Source organism: Sus scrofa, chromosome 16, assembly GCF_000003025.6.
Source record: "Sus scrofa isolate TJ Tabasco breed Duroc chromosome 16, Sscrofa11.1, whole genome shotgun sequence".
NCBI classification, from domain to species: domain Eukaryota; kingdom Metazoa; phylum Chordata; class Mammalia; order Artiodactyla; family Suidae; genus Sus; species Sus scrofa.
This window is the reverse complement of record NC_010458.4, coordinates 34,183,792-34,196,026: the sequence shown is the minus strand read 5'-3', so window position 1 is coordinate 34,196,026 and position 12,235 is coordinate 34,183,792. Positions and strand designations below refer to the sequence as shown.

At 40.8% G+C, this 12,235-nt stretch overlaps 1 protein-coding gene across 2 annotated transcripts; it reads left to right on the top strand.

Annotated features, from left to right (window-relative positions):
- Positions 2,150–11,772, top strand: ESM1 (endothelial cell specific molecule 1). 2 transcript variants are annotated; one of them, XM_013984770.2, is made up of 3 exons: positions 2,374–3,223; positions 6,353–6,502; positions 10,244–11,772. In XM_013984770.2, the coding sequence occupies exons 1-3, from the start codon at positions 2,785–2,787 to the stop codon at positions 10,342–10,344; spliced, it is 690 nt and encodes a 229-aa protein (XP_013840224.1). In that variant the 5' UTR covers positions 2,374–2,784; the 3' UTR covers positions 10,345–11,772. The 2 variants fall into 2 exon arrangements, with proteins under 2 accessions (XP_013840225.1, XP_013840224.1); XM_013984771.2 differs by lacking the exon at positions 6,353–6,502 and having other exon boundaries at positions 2,150–3,223.

Sequence of the window (12,235 nt, the reverse complement as noted above, 5' to 3'; positions counted from 1 at the left end):
GGAGTTCCTTGGTGGCTCAGCAGGTTAGGGATCCAGTGTGGTCACTGCTGTGGTTTGGGTTCAGTCCCTGGCCTGGGAACTTCTGCATGCGGATGCGGATGCAGAACCCAACTTCTGGTGTGGTCAAAAAAAAATTCTCTTCTCTTTAAAATAAATTAGAAGATTGGGCACAATGGAATCCTGTTCCTGCATGGCAGCAGTAGCCGGCCATAAAGAGTAGCTGCTTCCCTTAGTGGAGGCGTGCACTCTCAAGTGGACAAATCCCCCTCCCTCCCATTGCATGACAGCTGGTGCAGCTTACCACCTCACTCACTGGGGTCACCTTGGGGGCACCTGCAAGCATTTGGTTTTATAATCTTTATTCTAGTCTCTGGAGATAGTCTGTCTTAGGGTTGGAGTGCTGGTTTTATCATTTACTGCGTGACCTGGGACAAATTACTTAATCTCTCTAGGCCCCAGGTTTTCTCATCTCTAACATGGGAGTAAGAATAGTACCTAGCTCTTGAGGTTGTTTTGAAAATTAAATATGGTAACCCATATAAAGTGCCTTGCATGGTGTCTGGCACATCATAATCTTTCTATAATAATAAGGTGTTATTATTAACTAAGATTCCAATTAACCACTCTCCTCAGAAAGTGGGGTTCATCAAAATTTGAATAAGAAAGCTTTCCCAGGCTCAGCCTATATTGTGAATTCAGTCATCAAAACCATTGGCCATGGAAGCATGATTATGTTGTAATAGGCAATAGAGTGTGTGGCTTTAATGATTAGACTGACAAGGTTCAAGTTCAACCTCTTACATTATGGGGATCTTGGGCAAATGACTCAACCTCTTTCTGATTCAGTCTCCTTATTCATAAAATGGGCATGAGAATAGTACCTACTTCATAAGGCTGTGGTGAGGAACAAGTGAGTTACTATATATAAAATGCTTCAGAACAGTGCTTGGTACATACTCAATGGATATTACCCACCATTGAAAACAATTATTCAGATTATGCCATTTTCTAAGTATGTGTTTCCTTCTGGGGGAATGAAGATAGAATATTTAAAATTGGATTGTTGGTAATTTGGAAGTTAAGACTCTTGCCTTCATTTCCCACCACCTTAATGGCCTGCAGTCTGGATTCTGTTCCCACCATCCTCCTAAAATTGTACTTTCGAAGGCTGATCATCATCAAGTGACATCCAATGGCCTCAGCCTCATCTTCTAGAGGGGACAAGAGATTGCCTTGAAAACTGTCAATTCCCAAAAAAAAAAAAAAAAAAAAAAAAAAAAAAGGAGGCTGAGGCTGAGAGAAGTCCTGTGGCTTGCCCATAGCTAACTTGTGATCGACCAAGAGTTAACTCCTCAGAGTTCTGTTGTGGCTTAGTGTGTTGGTAATGAATCTGACTAGTATCTATGAGGGCTCAGATTCCATCCCTGACCTTGCTCAGTCCAGCATTACTGTGGTGTAGGTTGCAGATGTGGCTTGGATCTGGCATTGCTGTGGCTGTGGCTGTGGCATAGGCCAGCAGCTATAGCACCGATTTGACCCCTAGCCTGGGAACTTCCACATGCTGTAGGTGCAGCCCTAAAAAGACACACACACACACAAAAACTTATTAACTCCACTGGTTGTATATTTACTAGATGACAGTGGAATTATGTCTCTTTTGACAGGTGGGTGGGGCTTGGAATCCAACGTGCAGCTGGTGTAGGAACTCCCTCCTCTCCTCTTTCAGCTTGCTCTCTCTGCCCCACAAACCTTGTTCCAGTGAATATTTGAAGAGGACTGCTCTTTCTTCTGCAGTGGGACCCAGGCCCTGTAACCCACCATAGCATGAAGACTTTGTTCCCTGGGGTAATGTTTTCCCTTTCCTGTGACCTGCCTCTCTGGGCCACATTCCAATTTTCCTGCTGGCTCCTTTGTGTCCTTGGGATAGGTGCCTTGTATGGCAGTTTTAAGTGAGGGTTCTGGTCAGTGTGGGGAGCTGAGGGGAAGGGCTCTGAATGGGCTCAATCATTGGACAAGCAGACCCGGTGATGGAAGAGCCTTCTCCCCAGTGAGTTCTGGGTCAGGAGAAGTCCAATTGATAAGTTTTTCCAGAAGTGAGTAAGCCAGAGACAGTGCCAGCAGCATCTTAGCTCTTTTGTGATTTTTTTGGTATTGATTTTAAAGGAAATTCTCAGTGGCAGTTCCACATCTTACTAGAAACACGGCAACATCCACGATAAACTTAGATATATGTCATACGAATTGTTTTAGAAATAACATTTGAAGAGGAGTGGGAGGAAGGAAGAGAGGGTCTTTAAAATGACCCCTTTCAAAATATTTTCTTTCTTCTAAGTATTGAAAAGACACACTCTCTTTCTTCTTCCAGTGATCTCATAGCTATTTACTGAGGGGAAATACCAAATGTTTATTTATTTTTTTAAAAGGAGCTCCTTCGGTCTTGATGATTCATGTCGATATAATCTTCCTCCTGACTGCAGAGGCTCTGAGACAAAGCTACACCCCGACCGATGTGTCGGTGTCAGAACAATTCCTGTCCTGGAGGAGGGTATGCAACCTTCTTTTATTCCGCCCTCACAGACGTCCTTGAGCCCTTGAGACGGATGTGAGTGCGTTTTTTAGTCCTCATGCAAAACAACCATCTAAACATAACAGATGACATCAGCTCGGGGCTTTTCAATTCCTGGATGGCAGCAGCGTGTTAATCCAGCCTTCATCCTGGATTTCATAAACTAAAACAAGAGAGCCTGGCAGGAGGACAGCGCTGCTGCTGGGCTGAGGAAATTGATGACGGGGAAGCATGCGGGCAACCCAGTGTATAAAACTCTTAAACGTGTAGGCAGAGGCTCAGCTGCCACTTTGGACGGCTGCTTCCCGCCTGAGAAGACCCCGGCGCGGGAAGCGGAGCCCGGAGCCGCGGGAAACATGAAGAGCCTCTTGCTGCTGGCCACGCTCCTGGTCCCCGCGCACCTGGCAGCGGCCTGGAGCACCAAGTACGCGGTGGATTGCCCCGAGCGTTGTGACACTAACGAGTGCAAAAGCAGCCTGCGCTGTAAGAGGACAGTGCTGGATGACTGTGGCTGCTGCCGGGTGTGCGCCGCGGGGCTGGGAGAAACTTGTTACCGCACAGTCTCAGGCATGGATGGCGTGAAGTGTGGCCCCGGGCTGAGGTGTCAGTTTTACAGTGAGGAGGATGATTTTGGTGACGAATTTGGTATCTGCAAAGGTAAAGAGTGACCCCTTGCCTCTCCCCTGCCCAGGGCACACTGAGGGTTTTTAGCCAGCGTGGGAGGTAAGGAGGTTTTCCTCCTAATGCAAAGGGGAAAAATGCAGAAGGTTAGGGACCAGGTCCCACACAGGTGCAGTCAGTCATAGGGAGAGAGAGGGATAACTCTGCAAATTGCAACTGAACCCAGTGTGCAGGCAAGCCCAGAAGGAAATACAGCATTGCACTCTTTATGTCTAGGAGATTTTTATTTTAAAGTTGCAATGGAAGATTGTATTGCCTCCCTTTCTGGAAAACTTTAAAAACTTGACAGATAATCTATTATGGCTGGTTTAGGGGTTCTCTCTTCTGCAGGCAGTGATTACGGAGGTCTGCAATGGATAACCTCTCGGAGTGGCGGCTAGCGCTGGGATTTAGTGATTCTTTGATCTTAAAAGGGTCCACAGGATGGAGGGCACCTCTCAAGATCAGATATTTCTGATCAGCACTAATGCACTTTATGAAATAGAGTGGCTTAAGTCATCTAGCAAAACCACTCACATTCTTGGAAGAGGATTCCCTGAAGTCTAAAACTAACCCCATGCCACTTTATAAAAGGTTTTGGTCATCTAGGAAAATAACAGTAAAGAAAAATAAAAATTGGAAATCTGTAAAGAAAGAGGTTAGCAGTCTTACAGACTTAAAGAAAAACTTTATTAGATTGAAATTATAGCTCAATAATGTAGTTAAACATTTGTAGAATTTATTTCAAACTTAGTGACTATAGTTTAAAATGTTGAACATGTTTAGAAACTAAAGAAAGGTAATTTAAAAATTCTCTATGTGGCTACCTCATGATCTCATCATTGAGAGCTATTCTTACTATGCAACATATATGTTAAAGTCCCATTCATCAGTTTTATGATGTAAAGATGATATTGAAATTAAAGGGACTGGGAAATTTCCAAATGATTCTTATTTATGTGTTTAATACAATTTTAAACTTTTATGAATGACAATCATCCAGCATTGAGCTAATCTCAGTAATTCTTTTAGAAAACTATTTTATAAGTTATCTTTTAAGCCACAAAACATACTAAATAGGGAATAAATTACTAATTTAACTACATACTAATTAAGAAATAAATGCTTGCACTATTAGGTTAATTTTATATTTTGCTTAGTTTATTTTTTGTTTATGACTAATACAAAGTAGAATATTGAGGAAGCCTTGTCTCTGGTGGCTATTCACATGCATTTCTTTCAGCTGAGAAGAATCTATATTTTCTGTAAATTATAGGGCTTATCAGCCAAGAAAAGAGTACTTCACATAAGGAAATTAGGGAGGAAGTGGTTAACACAATCATACTTATAATATAACAAGTAGATGCCGTGGATTGCTTTTTCTCTTGGCATAAAAACTGGCTGTGTATATGTGATCGTAAATGTCCAATTGCATGTGTGGAAAGAAACAAGCTGTAAGGCATCTGGAGTCTTTAGCACTCCAGGATTTACTGAATGACTGAGGTAGCTGTTAGTAAGATATACTTTTAAAAGCTATTTAGGGTAGCTCTTGGACATCCTTCAGATTGCAACTGAGTCTGGTTTGAACATTTTTCTCTCCATTGGAAATAATGAGCTTGTGTGAACCTCAGCAGCTGGATAGAGACATTATATTTTGCTATAGACAAACTCTTCATTTTTTTTATAGAACACTCCCATGAAAACTGTATACTTAGCTGCATATCCGGATGTTTTCTAAATATTCAGATGTTTGGCATTGCATTGCCCGGATAACAATCAGCCAGCCCACAGGTATTTATTAAATACCTACTATCTGCCCAGTACTATTCAGACTTTGGAGGATACAATAGGAGCATAAATGAGAAATTTGGCTGAAGTTTTAGTTTTCAGTGTTACTGGAGACACAGTCAGATCCCAATTCTGTGTGCTTTTCTGCCAGAAGCTGTTTCAAGATCCCTTTTGAGGACTACTTTTCCCAGCAGAGAGACCAGTGTTTAAAACCAGGTGCTTTTTTAATCTGAAGGATGCAGAGTGGAGCAGTCCTAAATCTCTTTTAAAAGTATATTTCATTAATATCTGTCTTGATCATTCTGTGGGATATTAGATTGCTAAAGGCTTAGATGCCTTACAACTTATTTCTTCACTCATATGTGATTGTACATTTATGAGGATGTTCTCATGCCAGGAGACTAAATATTCTGCATCTATTCTGCTCTGCTGTTTAAGACTGACTAGCCTATTGAGATGCTCTTTACATCATGAAAACCATGCATGCTTAATAAATGAGTTTTTCTCTTTTTTTGGTAGATTATACAAATAAATTCTTAGGTTTCTTGTCATTTAGCGCATTACATCTTAGCTCTGCAGAGGGTTTCATTAGTGAATCCTCTTTACATCTGGAGAAGTTAGGCAAATTTGTACTGCCATTTTGGTAGATAAGGAAGTTAGAGCAGATTGAGGATTGGTCACTTCACGAAGAGCTGGGACGACAGCCCTCTTAGCCCCTGGTTAGTTTAAGCAGCTTTTCTAGACATTTAGAACAGTAAATTGTCTGTGAATGCAGGGGATTCAACAACAGGATCATATCTTTTTTTTTTTTTTTTTTTTTTTTTGGCCACACCCATGGCACAGGGAAGTTCCTGGGCTAGATATCGAACCTCTGCCGTAGCAGCAACTCGAGCTACTGCAGTGTCAATGCCAGATCCTTAACCTGCTGTGCCACAAGGGAACTCTTCATATCATTTAAACTCTGTGAGGAGCCTGTGCACATGCCTGTTCAAGTGTCTGCCTCACTGAGCTGTCAGAGGTAGCCTGTGAGACCTTAAGTAGAAAGTAGATAGAATTAAAACTGGTTCAAGGATATTGGTTAGTGTATGTCTTCAGTTAAACTTCACAGCAAGACACTACAACTGAGGCATCCATTATCTGCTCTCCTGTGTCTGATGTCACATTGATGACTTAAAGTTTCCATTTTCAAAACCTGGGGCTTTTTGAGAACTAGGTTTTATCTGTCAGTCAAGACTCATGAGGTCTTTTCAGCCCCCATGGCTGGGCACAGAGGGGCTGGGAGATGGACCCGGATGCATACAGAGCAGCTCCTTCTCTCAACCTTCCCTTTGTCCTCAGACTGTCCCTACGGCACCTTCGGGATGGAATGCAAGCAGACTTGCAGCTGTCAGTCGGGCATATGTGACAGGGTGACTGGCAAATGTCTGAAGTTTCCCTTCCAATACTCAGTAGCCAAGGCTGCCAACCGGAGGTTTGTTTCTCACACAGGTAAGAAGTGATTCCCGTAGAAACACTGCAACAACAGCTTCATTTTTCATTTGAATAACAAAAAATATGGAGTAGACTAAGATGTTGGTTTAAATGATTTTGTTTCTTTTACTTAAAGGAAAGGTGGGTGGTTGTTGAATTTGGTTGCTGTTTTTCAAAGAAACCTCATTAATAATTTTGAGAATTATATAATTTTTCCTAAAGTTTACCCAGTTTATATGGGGGATAAATATGATTGATTGCCAGAAACCTGTAATAAAAAATAACCAAGATATACAAAGTTCTTTAAATTCTTCAGTGATCTGTTTTACACACGTACTAGACAAAGCTGCTTCTCTCCCGACTTCACATAGATAGAATACTCTGAGGAATTTACTGGGTGCAGAAAGTATAAAACATTTCTTTTTTTTAACCAAATGGAAGTATTTAAATGGAATAATTCCAAGCATGTCTTTTCGTGGATTTGGGAGAGAAAAAAGTATCGGTGATGAAAATTTGGGAATTATCTTTAAGCCTTTGAATGAAAGTGTAGCAATACTCGTAATGCTACTTGTTAGTTCTTACGTACGTCTTACATAGGTTGTTAGAATGTGAGAAATACAGGCTGTGGAGTTACCATCATAGCTCAGTGGTTAACAAGCCCGACTAGTATCCATGAGAGTGCAGGTTACATCCCTGGCCGCGTTCACTGGGTTAAGGATCTGGCGCTGCCATGAACTGTGGTGTAGATGGCAGATGCAGCTCAGATCTGGCATTGCTGTGGCTGTGGTGTCGGCCATCAGCTACAGTTTCAATTTGACCCCTAGCCTGGGAAACTCCGCCTGGGAAACTCCATATGCCACGGTGCAGCCCTAAAAAAGACCAAAACAAACAAACAAAAAACAGGCTGTAAGATGATGCTGTGCACACTGGTTATCTTGCTGAATAAATGGTTAGTACAATAAAACTTTATTAAACTGAAAGTAGCTCCTTTAAATCAACATGTAGCCACAACAACTGCTCCTATCAACAAATGATATACTTTCCCTCCTTTGACAAATGTGCTTATTTGCCAGCTTCACCTCCTTACACATGGGTTCAGTTTAGCCCATCAAGATAAAGGGGAAATACTTTGTTTTCAAGTGAATTATTATTTTTCAGTGTGGCTATGCCCTTAAACATTAATTTAGGTGTTCCTGTTGTGGCGCAGCAGAAACAAATTTGACTAAGAACCATGAGGTTGCTGGTTCAATCCCTGGCTTCGCTCAGTGGGTTAAGGATCCAGTGTTGCTGTGAGCTGTGGTGTAGGTCACAGACGAGGCTCGGATCTGGCGTTGCTGTGGCTGTGGTGTAGGCCGGTAGCTATAGCACCAATTAGACCCCTAGCCTGGGAACATCCATATGCTGCGGCTGCGGCCCTAAAAAGAGAAAAAAGAAAAAAAAATTAATTTAAGTGAAAACCTTTCCTTAACCTATTAGGTGAATATTTTTGTGAATATTTGATCTGAAAATAGAGATCAGTATTGACGTTTTAAATACTTATGACTTTTCTGTATAGCCCTTCAAATGCAAGACAGGAGAAAACTAAGTTTATATCCCAAAACATTTTTTTATTGAGGTGAAATTCACCTAACGTAAAATTAACCATTGACAATTAACAATTCAGTGGCATTTAGGACATTTACAGTGTTGCGTAACCACCACCTCTGTCTAGTTCCGGAACACTTTCATCAGCCCGAAATAAAACCAGTACCCACTAAAGAGTTACCTCCGTTCCTCAGCCTCTAGCAACCAACAGCTATTCTCTGAGAAGAGACAGTTTTTGAATGGTTTGATTGCTTTTAGTACAGGTTTGTAACCTATTGTGTCTCAGCACAGCTAGCCAGCTCAAACACTTGAAACTTCTTTTGTCTTATTTTGCTTTCTTAAAACAATAGGCTAAAAAGAACATTGAAGGAACAACTTTTGAATTCCTCTTCACTTGTTTAAGATTGCACCTAAACCTTCCCCACCAAGAGAGGACTGAATACCTGTTTGGGATGTATGTCTGGGGGCCTCCTGAGCTTCTCTGGAATAATCCTCAATGATGGAACTCTTGTTGTCTCACCTCCAGCCTTCCTGCTGCACACACAGTAGCATCCTTCCTCTTTTCCACTGGACCACTGGTGCAGTCTCTTTCCCTCGGGCCTGTTACCCTCTCTTATTTGCTTGCAGAGTCTGTAAAAATCTTCCCCACCATATAAATGCCTTGAAATAGATACTGTTGACCCTTGAACATGAATTTGAACTAATATGCACTTTTCCCCCCAATAAATAGAGTACCTATATTACAGATGTTTAAGTGCTAGGGAAAAGTTTGTTTTAGTTTAGAAAGCTCAATCCATGGGGTCAAAAGAACTAGGATTTGAGTCCTGATTCTGTCCAAACTGTTTCGGCTTCCAGACCTTGAGTGAGTCATTTACCAATTCCTTTGTGTTGGGGGCAGACATAGCAATAGGTGGATTTTCAACTGTGTGGGGGATGGGGTGGGCTAGGCACACCTAAACACTAGCGTTGTTCAAGGGACAACTGTATTTTGCTGGACGAAAGTTTACACTAAAGGTTACACAAAAAAATTTTTTGTACCCAAATTAGGTATCAAGATTCTTATTAGAAATGTATGGAAAAAGCATTTTCTGGCCTAAGGTGCTTCCTTTCTTGAGCTAAAGGAGCAACTAAGGATGACTATTAGTGTAATCTTGGTAAACCATAGTCAGGTTGAGGATGGAGCTCAAAATATCCTGAAGACTCCATGCAAAACTGCCTGGCAGTCGGCCTTCTGTTCAGTTGTGCAGCGTCCACATGGGACTTCCAGGGCTTCAAGCACTACTGTTTACAGGAGGGGGCTTGGGGCCTCCATCCTGCCTCAGGCTTCACATCACCTCCACACAAACCTTTGTAAATGGCACCAAGGTTCCTCTGCACAGAGACTTTGGAGGTGCCTTTCATACAGTTATTGCATGAGGTTGTCTTCCCTAACTTTCCACCCACTGGTCACAACATTCTTGGCAAATGGGCCTCCTGGTTTCCTGTCTCCATTTGTTGTTGTCCAAAAGTGGACTCTCTAACTTTCCAAGACTGGGAATTCATAAGCACCTTTTTGCTTGTGGGGGTAATGGCAAGATCTGGAAAGTTTGATGAATCTTATAGCATTCCATTTCATGATGTACACCGCCAAAGCAAACACGCCTCATTTCTCTTAGAAGCAGAAATTTTCATTTAAGAAATTCTAAATATTACAAACTTTTGCATAGAGCAAGAAATATCTTTATAAAAGTTCTGCCCTTCGGTCTGCTTTGCATTCTGGAGCCACATCAATAAGCTAATTCCTCTCCCATATCAGATAATATACGAATCTTACTTAGAGATCCATACTTACAGCATTTGCTCATTCCTTAAGTATTTATTAAGTGGTTACTATGTTCCAGGCACTGTTGTAACAGTGAACAAAACAAAGACCCTATCTTCATGGAGCTGATATTCTAGTGGTACAGTGAGATAATGCAGGGAAAAAAGACAAATGCATGTTTAGAATAATGTCAGGTGATAGAGAATGAAGAGGAATAATTCAAGGAGGTACTGATTGGTAGAGAGCACGTGAAATTCTTTGAATCTATTAAAGATTTCATTGTAAATCCACTGTAATACAGAAATAAGACCAAACCAGGCTTGATCCTGGAGTTTTAAACATTTGGACATGATTTGTATTCCTTCTAATTTTAGAGCATGACATGGCATCTGGAGATGGCAATGCTGTGAGAGAAGAACTCATGAAGGAGAATGCTGCCCGGTCTCCTGGAATGAAGTGGTTAAATCCACGCTGATCCTGGGTGCGATTTCTGAGAGAAGACTCTTTTAATGATGATTCACACAGCCAACATTTTAGGAATTGTCTGTATTATAGCATATGGACATATAATTTTTGGAGACCAAGTCTGAGTCAGGGTGGGTCCAGAAAAAAAAGTAGGCTACTAATAATCCATAAAAATGCATATGACTGAACTCTTTTAGATGTGTTAAATATTGGAATGCATATAGATTTGTTAAATATGTGTTTATAGTAATCATGAAGAACTAAAAATGCAATTTAGATAACTCTAACTTGGAGAGAGATCAGCCAAAGAGAAAGCTAGCCAAATCTGAAGACCACAGTGAGTCTACAGTTTTTTGACTCAATGTACATTAATGTTTCGATACAGGATGGAGGAAGACTTAGGAGCAAGAGTATGTGGGGTGGGGTGGGAGAATGTGATATTTAGGTCTTCCGTGTGGTAGCTTCAATAGAATTTAATTGTGCTTCCCCCCCCCCACTTTGGGAAAAGTCAAAACAAAACAATCCCTGAAGGAAGTGGTATGTTTGAAGCTTGTGGGAGTTTGAGTAGCAGCCTTGAATTGAGGCAGGTTTCAAAGGGCTGCTAATGTAGTTCCCAGGTTACTGCATCGGAAGGATGGTTCTGGGGCAGAGGGCAAACGTGCACTTCCATAAATGGTTGTAAAGAGTGCCACCTCAGACTGAGAGAGCAAGGAAGGATTTTGCCTACTTGGGTGAAGTGTGAAGGTAAATATTTATATATTTTTGTAAACGATTGTTAGTACAAGTCATCCTCCACACCCATATTTATCATCCTTTCGAGAAAATAAACATATATTGTTTAAGATGGTTAGAATAAATGTATAAGTCTATAAGCTTTTGAAACATCCAAGGCATGGTAAATTTATTATTAATAATTATAGTAATATTAACAGTAATAAGCATAAGAGAAACCTAGAAAAATTTAGTCACAATGGATTTAAAAAAGGTCAAAATATGAGCAATAGAGGGAATTTATTTAAAAGTAAGAGCAGTGACTTAAATGAGTTTCAAATTTAAAGTATAAAATGCTTTTTAGTAGGTTTGGAGAAGAGTCAGTTTCAGCAGGAAATGTCAACTTTAAAATATTGTTCATTTTTATGTATTTTTTTCTTTAAACTTGGTCGATAAGTGGAATTATGTGTACACTTGGAAGGATGTTAGCACAAACTGGACTGTTGTACTAGATTTTGTTAGGAAATATTTGAAGAAGTATTTTATTTGGAGTGAAGAATTATTTAAGAATAATTTCACTATTTACCTATATTTTATTCTCAAAGTTTGCCAGCAGAGTTGTGAATATGTGTGTGGGAGGGTCTTTGAATGTAAGCTAAATAAGCTGTTAGGATTTATTTTAAAAGGACAAGTTTATGATTGATCAATAAAAAAATAAGACAGCTGCTCTGAGTCCATTCATGACTTCGTTAATCATTAAAATATTTAAACAATTCATTCATAAACAAGATCTCTTTGATGCATATTAAAGGCCAGGCTTCTCAATTAAATTTTCTGCTACAGATAAGTATATTCTGCCAAAACATGAGGCCAGAATGTTTCTTTCCTTTTTTTTTTTTTTGCTTTTTTTCTTAGGGCCACACCTGCGGCACAAGGAGGTTCCCAAGCTAGGGGGTCAATTGGAGCTGTAGCTGCTGGCCTACAGCACAGCCACAGCCACGCCAGACTGGAGCCTCGTCTGCAACCTACACCACAGCTCATGGCAACGCCGGATCCTTAACCCACTGAGCAAGGCCAGGGATCGAACCCGCAACATCATGGTTCCTAGTCGGATTCATTTCTGCTGCGCCATGATGGGAACTCCAGGAATATTTATTTCTTTGCTTCACATTTTTGGTCACTAATGCCTT

Bases quoted from the DNA above. Each gene is read 5' to 3' on its own strand.
- ESM1 (XM_013984770.2), top strand. From the start codon at position 2,785: ATGACGGGGAAGCATGCGGGCAACCCAGTGTATAAAACTCTTAAACGT. The intron at 3,224-6,352 runs GTAAAGAGTGAC...CTTTGTCCTCAG, and splicing joins CGAATTTGGTATCTGCAAAG to ACTGTCCCTACGGCACCTTC. The intron at 6,503-10,243 runs GTAAGAAGTGAT...TTCTAATTTTAG, and splicing joins GAGGTTTGTTTCTCACACAG to AGCATGACATGGCATCTGGA.